At 36.2% G+C, this 15,385-nt stretch overlaps 1 protein-coding gene across 1 annotated transcript in view; it reads right to left on the bottom strand.

Annotated features, from left to right (window-relative positions):
• Positions 1–14,572, bottom strand: part of LOC113983777 (sodium/potassium-transporting ATPase subunit beta-1-interacting protein 2-like) — a 353,974-nt gene extending 339,402 nt beyond the window's left edge. Inside the window, exons 1-2 of the mRNA XM_039384537.1 lie at positions 14,538–14,572; positions 13,981–14,092 (exon numbers count right to left, since the gene is read on the bottom strand). Of these exons, the coding sequence (XP_039240471.1) occupies positions 13,981–14,092; positions 14,538–14,572 (147 nt within the window). The remainder of the gene's footprint in view (positions 1–13,980; positions 14,093–14,537) is intronic.
• Positions 14,573–15,385: the final 813 nt, after the last annotated feature.

The following is a 15,385-nucleotide window of genomic DNA, read 5'->3' on the forward strand; positions in this document are numbered from 1 at the left end:
ATAGCAATGAATGTTAAAATCCTCTGTGGGTATTGATACATTACAACACACGTGAGATAGCGTAGTGAAGTGGTATGTGTACATGAACGTTATCAAACAATTCCAGCCCTACCAAAATAAGTGTGATCCTACTGGAAAGGATTTTGTACAGATGACCTTTAAAGGAACTGTGCTGAAATTCAGACTGAATGAACTACACTGGGGTCCAAGACTGTGTAGCAGTTTTATATCCATAGCTGCTGCTCAGAGAAAAAGGCAGAGAGACCAGTGCATAAGTAGCAAACGACAGAACTTAAAACCACAATCATACAACCAGATGGGAGGAAGAAAGCCAAAAATGCAGGGAAGTGCAGGAGAAATTTTCATAAATCAGATGTTTAATGACATAACGACATATTCATGACTAATAAATGTGCTGTGGTTTTGTTGTTTTGGGGGTTTTTTGTTTGTTTTGCTTTGTTTTTTTGTTTTTTTTTTTTGTTTTTTTTTTAAATGTAGATCATTAGCTAAGCATTAAATTGAATGGAGTTGTGCCAATTTATACTAGCTGAGTGTGTGGTCACCCAATATCAAGACAGCAAAAACAGGACAGCACCAAATCAGACAATTCTTCCCTTAAGATGTACCTATTCCAACAGCTGAGGCCAGGACCTGTCAGACACATGATCTGTTAGTGAGCCTGGGCCCATTTCTGAATTATCACTGTGCTGATGATGGCTTGTGGCGCAAAGGATAATCCTGACCGGTGTAGCCAATGCTGAACACATTAATTTTAAAGAAAGAATAATCCAGAAGTCTTCACAGGTTATACATCCACCTCTCTAATTCACACTTAGAAAGTAAAGGCTTCTCTCTATGACATATTTGTGGGTGACCTCAGAGAAGCTTGTAAAAAAATACTAGTTAAGATGCTGACTGCATTTTAGATACTGTATATACAACTATAATTGGAAACACATTGATTCATCTGCATAAAATGTCATTGACCAATTGTTTAACTTTGGGCAGCTAGAAATTGATTTGATTTAGAGAGAAATACATAGGAAGACATTTTCTTCTTGGCTTTATTTCTCTCTTGTCTTGTTTTCCCTTTGTCATATGAGTTCTGAAGCCTTTTAACCTTTTCTTTCACAACGGATTCCTCTCCTTGTTAAAAAGCAAGCAAGTTCTTCCCCTGTGGAATTTTACTGTACTTCAGAATGGCTAATGGCAATGATACAGTGCTTAAGCTATTCATACAACATTATTCTAATCAGCCAGCCAGGTTTCCAAGATCTACAGTATGACTCCTTTTCTAGCTTTTCTAACACTAGGCATTTTCTCAGAAATAGTTCGAGAAAGATGACTGTACTGTTTTGAATCATCTTCATTGTTTAAGACTTTTAGGAGCTGACAAACTGGCACCTTGGAGCTGATTTCCTCAGTTGTTCTGTGTGTGTGCTTGTGTGTGTGCCTGTGTGGTAGTAGACAAATCAATGTTTCTGTCTGGTTGGCTTCATAGGTTTTTTGATATGCCATGTGTGTCCTGATAAACTGAACTCACATGTTTTACACATGGAAATAGCACATAAACCAGTTTAAGGAGATGAATAATACCAAGATTCAAGTGCTTCTTAATGATGCAAATGGAAATGCTGTAGACAAAAAAGCAAGGCCCCACAACAGGGCAATATTCTGAAAAAACAAAACAAAGCAAAACAAAACAAAACTAAACAACAAACAAACAAAAAAAACCTCACCTCCCAAACCCCCAAACCAAACAAAAGAAAAAACCCACACAACTAACACCCCCTCCCCCCAACAAACAAACAAACAAAACCCCACAACCTCTCACATTATCATATCAACAGCCAAAATGACTATCCAGTTCAGTCATCACGTGGTACACTCATTCCCACATTCTTTGAAAATCCCTGTGCAAGAACAGTGGAAAACCACCTAAAAGGGAGAAATACAGCTAGGAGAAGGTAAATTATCATAATGTAGTAAGAAGCCACTGGAGCTTCAAGTACTAGCTCCATGAATTCTCTGAGGGACCTCTACATTTAATGGAAATATAACGCATCCTGAAACGACTCATTACTACAGATTTTGGGTCAGACTAAAATGCATTATTTCTTTGCCATGAAAGGATTTTTTTATGGACTATAAATTATGAGTATAGCAGAGGATGCAGACTTTAGATTGGATGGTGTGATTTTACAGCACACTATGTTGCTGCGTTCTGGCACTTCAAAAGGATTGATTTTTTTTTTTCAAGTCTCCTGTTTAGCTGGAGGGCATGCAGAAATATTTTGCTAGCAAAAGGGTTAATAGATTCAACCTTTTGAAAAATGTACTTCTTTACATGCATATAATATGATGGATAGTTAACTGCATGCACATTGGTAAACAGAGGTGAAAAACAAATTAATTGGAAGGTATAGAGTTTATTGTTTGTTCTCTGTTTGATAGATGGATCTCATTATTTTCATTGGACAGACAAAGCCATAACAGTTTCCAGAGAAAGGAGAAGTGGCAGCTCCAGGAAACTGCTTACAGATGGACACCCAGCAGGCTAAAAATATTACTTCTGTCCATCTCATCAATAAACTGCCTCTATGCAGAATGGCAATTATTCTTTTCCTGCTCACGTTGCCCTTTGTGAGACCTGAGGACTGTTATTGATAACAGGGTATGGAGTGCAAAATATATACAGTAACTCAAACTCATTTACTATGGTAAATCCATACTGGCTAGCAATGATGCCTTTTATGCCATTATTTAAAGTGGCAGTGTGAACTCATCAATGTCCAAAAGGATTAAGCTGATCCTGTGTTTTGCGACTAGCCTATTAATGATTAAGGATACACAGTTATTATTTGCCTATTTTAGACATAGCACATTCTGAGCTGAAAGAAAAAGAAAACTCTGTGTTATGTCTTAAATAGATAAAAATTTGGCAAGCAGCAGGATGCTTCTGATCTTTCTTTCACCCCAGTGCACACACAGGGACAGATCCTAACTGTAACAGTACATAACCTGGAGAAGACAGGTTTCACCAGGTGAAGGCAAGGGGACTACAAATGTGCTTTGCTGGCGTGTCAGCAGTGCTGTCAGCCAGCCTTGACCATGAGGTGGAACAAGCCTCACGTAATGCAAGAAGCCAAGAGACCATTGGCGCCAAAGCTGTCTCAGAAAGTGACCACAAATGTCTTCTGTATGAATTCCTGATATGCACAAATGGCTTATTTTACATTTACAGTCCTCTGCCTTTTCACCCAAATACACTTTTTGAATGCACAGCAAACTGAACTTATTCTATATGAAGTAGTATGATCAGGTTCTTTATAAGAATCCATATGGATCTGCTGACTACACAGTTGAACTTCATATGAGAGAGGCTATTTAAGGTTTTCAATATTTAAATGTCAATTTCTATGTGGCAAATGCATCTGTAAATGGAGAAATACTAAAGGTACATTGCTTAAATATACCACAGTCACACAAAGGAAAACAATTCAGTTCCAGAAATATTGTAAGAGCTGGAATGTGCCTGACAATAGGTGATTTCTGCCCATAAAGTAGGTTAGATGGACACTTGATCTTATTCATCTTGAAGGATCTTTTCCTTTTTCAGCAAGTGAGCTATGTGACAGAAAATGTTAATTTGATGCATAACAAAACTTTACTTCATGAGATCCAAGAACTGCCCTTCTGAAATGAAGAAAGTTAAGATAATTAGAAAAACTGGAAATGCAGAGCTTAAGGCAGATGTAGAGGGCTACACTCAGAAACCACTAAAGCCAGTGGAAATACTGCCATATACTCAAATACAGTCAAATATTAGCTTGCTTTTTCAGAGAGAATACCCCTACAGGCACAGAGTTACACCTGTGTTGCTGGTGTTCGCTACTACTAGTGATATCTACACCTTACAAAGATTCTTTCACCTGCGCAGTTTATAAAAATTTGCAAGTGGAATTAAATATTCTCTATCACATATTTTAAAAAAAATCCATGAAATTATCTGGTCCTATTTCTGATCACAGAAGCCCTGTTGCTTCATACAGAACACTCACTCAGGGGTCATACACCTTCACTAGATTAGTCATACTTAAATTTGTTTATCTATGTTACTACCTGAGAAGCCTACCTCAGCAGCTGCTTTTTATACGCACACAAACCTAACTTTCCTAAGAATTACTAACTTCACAAATACATACCCAGTACTACGGAGTCATTAAACATGTATTAACAAAAATCTCAACCCCCACCAAAACCCTAAAAGTATGTGTGTTTCCCAGCTATTTACCAGAACTTGTTTGGAGTTCTGCAGGACCTGGAAAGTAAGGATGCTGGTTCACTCATTAAAATCTTATAGTTGGTCTTCACTCAAAAGTATTTTTAATGCCCAGAGTGACATTCAATACACAATGAAGTTACATGTCTAATTTGTATTGAAGAATCATAAGATACTAATTTCTAGTAAAAAAAATAAACCTATAATTTTTAGAGGACTTTAGATTTATTTGTTTGTTGTTTAACGTATAATAACTAGAAGATAAATTTTGAGTTTCTGCTGTTACATCACTACATCCATCTTGTATTAATTCACATTATCATGCTTCAGTGTCAGATTATTTTATCAAAATATTGTTTCATCAAGATTTCACCATCTTGCTCTAGTAAGAGAAAAAACAAGTAGATTCTTAAGAGTTTGCACTCTCCATGAATGAAACATCACAGTGCTTTGAACTCCATATTTTTCGTGTCCATGCACTTATGCTCTGCTAGGTTTCATGACACTAGTCGTCTCACAAGTAAAATCAGGTTACTAGTCTTAGCATTCTTACTGTTCTCCTCATACGGTTATCTCCTTTATGACCTAGATGAATTACTTTTGCTCCCTATCTTTTATGTGTTATCAAACATCTTTGTTTAATTTTATTCACAGTCCCAGCAGCTTCTATTATTAATTCAAACCTAAAAAAGTAAGTAATTTACCTATAAGCAGAGAGTTTTCCCAGCAAGTTTATGAGCACACATATAAATTAGAATTATTTTTTGACCATGCAATAAAGTTTCCTTAGAATTCACTAATCACTTTTAGAATTACACTGTAATGAAAATCTATTAGTCTTATAGTGGTTTACATACAACAAAAGTAGCCTTTCTAATGCAACTAAGATATCATGGCAGGAGGGAGAGGAAAAATAACCTTTCAGCATTTCTAAATAAGATAGATAATGCATGAGTGGCCAAAATGTGTCTTAAAAATTTTTAAGTTATTTTTTTAAATTTATGAAATGATTCTTCAATTTATCTGTGTCCTGGTTTCAGCCAGGACAGGGTTAATTTTTGCAGTAGCCAGGAGGGAGCATGGCCAGGAGGTTATTCTATACTTGTTCACATCATGGGGGAGGGGAGAAGGGGTTCCTTCCAGTTGAGTAAGCATGGCAGAGGGAGTCGTTGGATATTGTGTCCTGGGAGTTCCATGTGAACTTTTCTTGTACTGTCTGTCATTCGTATTATTGCTGTTAATGTTCATCTATTAATCCCATTGCTGTTTCCAGTAAATTGTTCTTGTCTCAACCCACGATCTTTACCTTTTGTGCCTTCAACTGTCTTCTTAATCCCACTGCAGGGGGAGGGAGAGGGGGAAGCAGGGTAGGGAGCCAGCAGTGTGTTGTTTGGAGAGTCTCAGTGGAAGTGCCATTCCTAAACCGCAACAATGTTAGGAGCACCTCTACTTGTAGGTCACCATCCATAAACAAAACAGGCATGAAGTCCAAAGCACAAATGAGCTGCTATATTTTAACAGATTAGTCCTTCTATTTATTAGTATTAATTCATCACTAGATGATGCTCATTTATTAATGTAAATAAGAAAAAAAAATTAATCTTTAAAAAAAGAATTGATGTCTAACAAGCAGTGGGTAAAGTGGAAAAAATACCCAAACTCAATTCAGTTTCAAATGAGCTTTTCTATTCTCATGCTGCCTTCAGGTATTTCCAACAGTTCTTCCGATATAACACAACAAAATAGTTAGGTGTAGCTGACTGTTGGCTTTAATCTCTTTTCCTAGAAATTGATGTTTTCTCAGTAAAGTATGTTAGGATGCATTTTTCTAAACATAAAAGTTTTGCCTTGTTGTAGGACTTCATCTTTAGAAAAAAATTTTTAATAGACAAGGAACAGCCAGAAATTGTAGTTTAAGCTTGTGTACTGAAAATTTTGTTACCAATAAAGGCTAGATGCTGCTTCCAAAATATCATATTGATGAAAGATTGTACAGCTATTGAAATCCATTAAAGTCATCCTGTTGTCTTGAATGAGGTTTGGCTAAGATTCAAACCTCCACAAAAAAACCCAAACAAACAAACAAACAACACAAAACCAAAAAAAAAAACCACAAAAAACCACAAACAAACAACAAAAAAACCCAAACCAAAACAAAAAACCCCAAACAACCCCAAAACTCAGAAACCCCATTCATTATTTATAAAAATAAAAGAATTAAATATCTGAGGAAGTAGTAACAATATTATTCCATGTTCTCTGTATCTAGATACCTATAGAAAGGAGAGCACTCACTGGCTAAATATTGTCTTCTATTGCATTTGCATAGGCGAATACATAGGCACACACTGGATTTTCATGGCAATGCTAAAATGTTTTATGTACTGTTTACATATTGGGTGGGCGGAAGTAGGCAAAAAGAGGAAGGATTTAGCATAGTAACCCTGATCTTGGTCTAGTTATTTTAAAAACTGCATTCTATCAATTCTTATTTTTTAAAAGTGAGTTAAATGTAATTTAAAAAGAATCAGCTAAAACACTATAAGCGCTACCACCATGGAAGAACCATTTAGCCTCATTTTTAAGCCTCTGAATGAGACAAAAGTTACTAGGTTACATCCCTGTTTTCTATCAGTAAAGAATTAAGCTCTGGTGCCTGAGGTTTCCAGCAGTTGTTCATACAAGAACATGTATGATAAGAAAAAGCAGAAACTGATTAATTTCCTAAGTGTCCAAATTAACACAATCCAAAATATGAATTTTGTTGCCAATGTTATTTAAACTTTCTGACAAGACTGCAATAAGCCATTAGCACTGTAGTATATTTCCCATGAGTCCATACCTCATTGCTACGAACCACAAACAAGAACCCAGTCCATCTTTCTGTTGAACAAAGCAAACCCACAGGCCAGTGCCATGCCATTTAATGTGTGTGTCCATGGATTCTGGCCCTAAGCTCTAAAAGAGTATTTTCATTTCGTATGGCATGGCAGAACAAGTGTGTTACTTTTTTACTCCACTCTGTCATTATGTAGTTAACTATGGATATAAGAAGTTTCCTGAAGGGGCATATATATAGGAAAAGGTAGATAAAGAGGTAAACCACATCCTACAGAGGTGTTCTCAGATATCCTGAGGCTGTCCCTCTAAGATGCTAAAGAGGTTGTCTGTATGCACTAGAGCCAAATTGAAAGCCAACTGAAGCTTTTCTAAAGGCAGAAGAATGTAAATATGCATGGCATGCCCTAGGGGAAAAAGAAAATAAACCAAAAATCAAAAGCAACAACAAAAAACCCACCCTTTAACTATTTGCATTTAAAAGCAAATAAAACTGCTCAGTAGGATATATCCTCAGTTTCTAAAGGTTGCTGACCTCTCTCAGAACTTCCACTGAAAATTAAAAAACCCAAACCAAAACAAAAGGAAATACATAAAACACCAGAAATTAAGTCACTTAAGTCAAAAGTAAAAATCCTTTTTCTTATTGGAGGTCAAAAAGTTTTCTTAAAGGCTTTAACAAATACACTATAGTGTTTTCTATACAAGAAAGTGAGAAAACCCCAAAACTGGAAAAGAGCCAACAAATTAAGATACAGGTCACAGTTCAAAAATTTCCTGCTATTGGCTTAGACATATATTGCAGCTAAGGAATTCTAGTAGATAAAGTAAAACTTCCAAAGTTTGACAGACAGAAGAAACATGTCACTGTCACAGGTGTCTGAATTGAAAATTACCAGAGCACAATTTTATCCACTTATATATCCTCTAACAAAGTAAAACAAATGATGGCAAAGATCCTGATCCCTTCAACCCTCCAAATTAGTTCCAGGAAGAGCAGCAGTCATTCAGTGAGTGCCAAGGATCAAACAGTACATGGATTGCAAACAGTACACAGACTGCAAACCGGGGTGTCTACTGATGGCACAAAAATAGCTGCAAGAATAGCAGTATAATGTGTTATCAATATGATGTAATATGTAACTGGAAAGGATTATAAAATGAAGAAACAGCCTCCTCAACTACCCATATTAATGATAAATGGCCATTTTGCCATAATGCCACTTCCTTGCATAAAACTGAAATAAGTGAATATTGTCGCTTTGTTAATTAGTCATAAGAAAAAGATATTAAACGTGCCAAGCTGGAATATTTTACTATGCTAGGCAGACAAAAATTAATTACTGAAGATGATATAAATATGTAATTATTGAGTTTAATCTATAAATATGGAAATTATAACTCATAAAACTGGTAAAACTCCTATTTCTCTATTTTGCCTAAGCAGTATGAAACAGAAATAAAAGTATTTCAAGCAGTTTTACAAGCACGAAAAAAATCTCTTGGGAGCCTTTTTTGCAGTAAGCACACACAGATCAAGGCACCAATGCTTCTTCTAATCCAAATATTTGCCAGGTACCATTGCTTTACCTTGAAATCTTCCAGCTGTTGATGACTCAGCTTTTGAGCTATGAACTAATAGCACCATTCCCTTTTTCAGTATTAGAAAAGTGATACTGTCCGTTCTTAAAAAGTTTGTTGGATTGTAAGTACTTTTAACTCTATTAAATGCTGGTACAGAGAGCATTTATTTCTGTTGCTATCTCTCTTCATCTGTGCAACTTCTTGGTCTTTGCCATCAAAAATTCAAATGTAGTATTTCATCTCTGTGCTTCATGCAAAGCATTCTTGCGCTAATTACATGATTTTCAGGTAGACCTTGCAAGACCTACAATCATCAATTTGTACTTTACAGTCTCTTCTCTTTGTTTTGCAGCAAATGTCTAGACTGAAACAAATGTGAAAATTCTTCCAGAAGCATCATCCGGCAAGGTCTAATAATGCATATAAAATAATTTTTAATTACTATTTAAAGATTTTCTTTATGTAAGGATTGGGTTTTTTTCTATTACCAATTATTCTTGAGTAGTTGCTTTTAGTTGACACAACAAAAACCTTTTTGCAAAGGGATAAAAACCACCATTGATGGACAGTAAGCCACTTTACCTTTTTTTGACAGAAAATATCACCAGTTTTGGATGTGTATCTCAACCAGTCAAAACCACCAAGAGGTTCAGAGAGACACGCTCAGAAACATTAGCAATTGACACAAGAGCACTAATACTTGATGGCATACAAGTGAAGTATATTAATGGTATTAAGTTACCTAAAGACCTCTGAAGTTCCTGATCTTTAGTAGGTGTTTATCCGCTTTTTTAAAAAAAAATACTAATTCTTATGACATACTGACTTCTGCTCTCTTTAATGAGCTGTAGTCTTTAGTAACAGAGATTATGCATTAGAAACAAAATATGAAGGACACTGAAGTCATACAAGTCATTAGTTGAAACAGAACAAAAGCATTTTACCATTTAGTCCATTCAGGCAAGCTGAAGTATTAAATCATATTGTGAGGGTATTAAAATAACTCATTGTTATTGTTATACAGTTACACTAGGTTACCCCCTGAGTAACAATAGGTGCTAAGGAATACCTCTGCAGAGCATGGAAAACTTGAGGGAGTAGACAATCATGATGATTTCAGAAAAACATCAGAAGTTGGTGACTCCATTGTTCTCACATACATATATACTCTAACTCCTTTTTAATCCACACATTTTGTTGCAGAGGTCATCAGTTATGGATTAGTATGAATGGTACGTGCTATATTTCAGTGATAGTACTACTTAGAAAAAGAATATTCAAATTTCATTTGATAATCTGATCTTCATTTACCATAACAGGTCTCATTAAAATCCACTAATAAATCTATTTGCATTTTTCTTTGAATCCCTATTGTGTGCAAGGATTTTGTAGCTTCCTCTAACTATATATGATATTAAAGCAGTTCTTCAGCTGTGAAAGCTCTAGTGCCCCCAGTTTAAGTGATCGCTAGAGAATAACAAATTGAAGCTTTTGACTAAATAGCAAGAGGGAAAACAATCAACCTACAGGGAAATAATACTTTAATACTTGGTAAGAAGAGAAAACAGATAATCACCTACAAGAAGAAACTGAGTAATTTCATCTGCAGTTTTGTAGCTTGATATTTTCAAACTATCCATGAAATGTCAGCAGATCAGTGTTCTCACTTCAATACCATATTCTAGGGCAAGAATGAGACTGATAATTTGAATGCACTTTGATAGTGCATCAAATTAATTTAGTCCTGAAGAGCAAAATGGTTGTGTTTCTGAACCATAACCGGATGGCACAGAGAATATGTGAAGAAAAAAATGAAAGCTTTATTCCACTCCTTCAGAAGCCAATCTTTATAATGCTTTCACTAGCAGTTAAAAACCAATACTTTGAAACAGAGAAAAAATGGATTTTATGATCCTGAATACTATGGGGTATAGTTTTGCTTCCCCATTTTACTAAGAGGCAAACTAAGAGTTCGTTTTATTGGTGTTAGACTTGTAAAAGGTTTATTTGTAGAAGAGTCAAAGAAAAATATAAACAAAAGGAGATGTAGGATTTTTTTTTGTCTTCCAACCAATTTAAAAGGAAACTTGTTCCTACATTTCAGAAAGAAAAGTGATGAAGTACACTTTTCTCTAGAAGAAGACAATTCTAGCAGTCTACACAAGAAAGTGAAATTTTTCTCTTGTGAATGTGGGTAAAACAAGTTTGCTTATAACACAAACAAATAAACAAAAAAACGAGACGAAGCTGTGTGCAGCAATGTACATAACACAATACATACCAAAGGAAATTTCTGTTATGCAAAATACTAGATTGCTACCTGGAATATGAATTTTACTCAAGACTCCTAACCCCGCCCAAGGAAATCCTTTAGGATCAGAGAAATTTGGACAGAGAAATGTTTTATTTTCCTATCCAAACACAAGCTATTACTTTACCTACACTTTTTCAATTCAGTGCATTTCATTTCCCAGATATAAACACTTCAGGTATCTGAGCTGATAGAAGGAAATGTGCATTTCCATGAAGTCAGCAGACTGGCACCAGAAGCAGGTATTTCCATTGTTGGATGGAGCAAACTCCTTCCTCCTGCTTGTTTCTCTCCAATAAGTAAAAAGTTGGTCTGGACAACTAGGCAAGTGAAATAAGGCAAGCTGTTCTGAATTGTTAAGGCAGCATTACGACCTAGGAATACAGCAGAATTATGCTGATGGCAAGCGCTACCACTTCAAGCACTGTAAAAGAAGGGAGCACGTAAAGGGGTGAGAAAAGAGAAGCAGTGACTTGGGATAGTCAAAACAGTAATGTATTATTTTCTCTATTGTACATTTCAATGGTAAAGATCAGCACTAAGAACATACCTTCCCCATGTATTTTTATCTATCCACCCTGAGAATATCAGACTGGTAAAACATTTTATAAAAGAATAAGGAAGAGAAAAAATACTTTGATAATTTTTCTACCTGCAATAATGACAATTCAGGGAAACCGGACTTCAGATACCAAAAGGACATAACGTGTAACTGTGACATGGTTTAATCTGAAATTCTGAAGACACCTAATACTTCAAAGCCTTATCTTTGATATTTCCCTGGTCAAAGATTATTGCATGCCTTTTGATTCCAGGTTTCCCATCAGTTGTTATTCTTGAAAATTGTCCCAGGAAATTTAGACTATTGCAAGACTTGAGATTATACCTCTCTTTTCAGTAAATGTTCAGCAGCATGACTGCTCTTATTTAGCATAAAACTTCAAGAGATCACTTGCTAAATAACAGATCCTTTAATATTTGGTGAATACTGATTTCTAATCATTGATGGTCATATACTGTCTTACTCTCTACATGTCTAAGCACAGGTCAAATGAATGATCTTACAGTAAACCAGGTACCCTTAGTTCTACAATTCAGTGACGGAAAAACCTTTGCCTATCTCTGCTGACCAGTACTAGCATACATACGAAGAAACAGGAAACAAACAAATGAACAGTGACCAATTATTCTAGCAGAAAAATCTTGAAATAAAAATATTCTTGTTGTAACAGTTGTTTTACCCCTCTTCCAACAGGATGCTTTCCAGATGAGCAAATGCTCAGGAGAACAGACAAGCCTTATGGACTAGCAATCATTCTAATAAGCTTGTCACAGAGAATTTTGAGAGTTTCAGAGCCACAGACTCCACAGCTTACTACAGCCTAAGTGCTAACTAAGACTGGAAAGTCCTCCTGCCGACCACAACCCCATCTCTCCAAAATCATAGACTGAATCTTACCTTAACTCCCAGTCAAACACAGCTTTTTCTCCTGCCTATGATTTTCAACTTGCCTTTCCAGGTGGTTGTTTTATGATCCAGAACAAAGGGAAACTGCCTCAGCCATTGCAAGTATCCATTACTGGTCCTGAAGGGCATATGGCTGGCAAAGGAGCCAGAAAAATAGAATGCTAAGCAGAAATGGTGACACCTGAACCATTTGAAATTTTGGCTCAACATACTTGGGAAACTACAATTAACTTCATAACACTATTAACTGCTTGCAAATTGTCAAGATATCAAGAAATCTTCATACATGGTTTTAATGAATGGTTAGAATAGGAAAAAAGGTGAGGGAAGGGAAAAATGATCAAAACCTATGGAGTTGCTCATGAATCAAAACAGAAACATAGATCAAGGTGTTAAATTAAAACCTAAATCATTTAAGGCTATCCAGAGTGCTTGTGGAGTCTCCTTCTGTGGAGATATTCAAAACTCACCTGGCTGTGAACACGTGCAACCTGCTCTATGTGAACCTGCTTTAGCAGGAGGTTGGACTAGATGGTCTCCTGAGGTTCCTTCCAACTCCAACCATTTTGTGATTCTTCAAGTTGTCTGTATTGAATCAAAAACATGACTGTGTTTTCCATTTCAGCAACCATTTATAAATCCAGCTCAGCTATAAGCCACCAAAAATATGTAAAAAGGTTTCATCTTCCAAACTAGGCAGTTGATTAAGTTATTCCTGTTTCCCTGACAACCTGTCAGCATTCATGACCCAGTGAAATTCCCAACTGAGTTGTTGATCATGCAGTTAATAATTTAGATGTTTCTTTCTTTTGTGGGTTTGTGTTTGTCATTAATGATAGAGCAGCAAACAGCTCTTCATCTAGTTCATAAATGGGACCAATTGTTAAATTAGCCAAGTCCCTTCAGACGTCTTTGCCTGGAATCAGGCCTGTTTACTCCATAGTAAAAACAAAGGACAAGAGCTCTGCTCTCATCAAGACTATGCCTTGAACATACCTGGAGTTATCATCATTACCTTCATCCTTTTTAACTGCTGTTTTATTTCAAACTAGGATGTGAAAATACTTAGTATAGAGGTATCAGCTCATCGCCACTGTTATCAGCCTTTATCCAACATAGAAATGCCACTTCACTGACAAAAACTTTATTACATGCAGCGTAAGGCTTCACTTTTTTTGTGTAATCTCTCCATTGAGCAGAGCAGATGAAATAACATACAAGGCTAGACAGCAGTCTTAAACAAAACCTTGAGCAGGGAAGGCACTGTGCATCCGACCCTTCAAGGAATCTTTTTCCTACTTATCTTCCTTGTACTCCTAAGATACACTGGGTTCTTTTCTTTTCCTTTTTAACCACGCTTGGCAAAGATGAGATATTTGCCACAGTGATGCTTATTCCTGCACATCCAAACCCAAATACCAGTGCAGCTGTATGTGGGAGTCAAGGCTATGAAATAGTTGAAATAATGATATCTTTGGCTCATGAAAAAAAAATTACCCAATAGGACCAAATGTGTTTTGCCGCAATATGAATAAGTGGCAATTTCCTGGGTGCTCCGAGTTCTGCAGCTTCTTCATAATTGAGTCCTTCATTAGCATTTTTCAAGCATCTCTCTCGTTTTCATTGCTTCACTGAAAGAAAATTATGCTTCAGCCTTATTTTATTTCCAACACTATTACAAGTCAATATTCATCCCCCCACCCCTCTCCCTTCAAGATTAGGATCTTCTAGTAGGAAAAAAAAGACACCCTCTAAAAGCCTGGTTTCTACAAAAAAATATATTCACAATTTCAAGAAAATGAAACCTGAAATTTCAGAGTGGCTATATTCTGGTACTATCAGGAAATTAAAATAGTACAGCAGTACAAAGACCAGAAAATTAAATTCTAAGAATGGTTCAGTGCTATCTAACTCCTCAGGCTGAAGGGAGTTTAAAGAGAAGTAAGGCTTAAAGTCTATGTGTGTGTATATTTTAGGAAAAATTCTTTACCTCCCTCCAGTGCAGGACTACAGCATATTCAGAAAGAATTGCTGCCATTTAAAGTTTTTCTTACATGTTTACTAGAACCAATGGGGTCTTTTCTGACATTCTGTGCCTTAATTTCTTTTGCCACATCTCAAAATATTTCTTGTGATTTTTCAAAAGACCTAACCATATGCAAATACATTCTGGCAACTTTATACATTGCAATGAGAAAAGGCATTGCAACTATGACCATAATATATATAAATATATAAATAACTGAATAATAAAAAAAATCAAACAAGTGTGCATTTTGGACTGAGTTTTTATGTTTGGGTTTTTTTTGTTTTTAACTGCAATAACACTTTCTTTAAGAGTAGTAATTCTGGGGAGCAATTAGGAGCATAAAAACATGCATCTAGTGCTTTAAACTGTCCTGTGTGTTCCCCAGTTGCTAGTTCTGAAGTGGCTCCCATTGATCACAAAGCCTACCTGCCCAGCCTCTGTTGATGTCTTAGATGATATGTTGTGTATTCCTCTGAAGCTCCTGTTTAGGCACCTGGGTTTCTCCTTTTCAGTTTGGTTTGCCTGTACAAAATATGACAGGCAGCAAGGTTTGCTGCTCCATAAAGCTAAAAAGAGGTTTCAAGAGTCACTGATCAGCCTAAGAAATGTGAAGAGGTGGCCCAAATTGGTTTCAGTAATTTGGCACATTAGGAAAGTAGGGGATTTGTTCAGGAAGGCATTATACTGTGCAAGTGATGAATGGGAATCAACCTGCGTCACTGAACCAGAATACACAGTCCAAGTAGAAATGAAGTGCTGAAGCACCTCAGGTGGTGTGGTACCATTAGGAGAGGAGTTAATGAGAAAAATCGTGATATGGAGAAACATCAGGAAAAATTAAAGTTGAAAAAATTATAAGAAATGAGGTCTGGC

The sequence above is a fragment of the Pipra filicauda genome, unplaced genomic scaffold (genome assembly GCF_003945595.2).
Source record: "Pipra filicauda isolate LSUMZ 115617 unplaced genomic scaffold, ASM394559v2 scaffold35_size7292922_pilon, whole genome shotgun sequence".
In the NCBI taxonomy this organism is placed as follows: Eukaryota; Metazoa; Chordata; class Aves; order Passeriformes; family Pipridae; genus Pipra; species Pipra filicauda.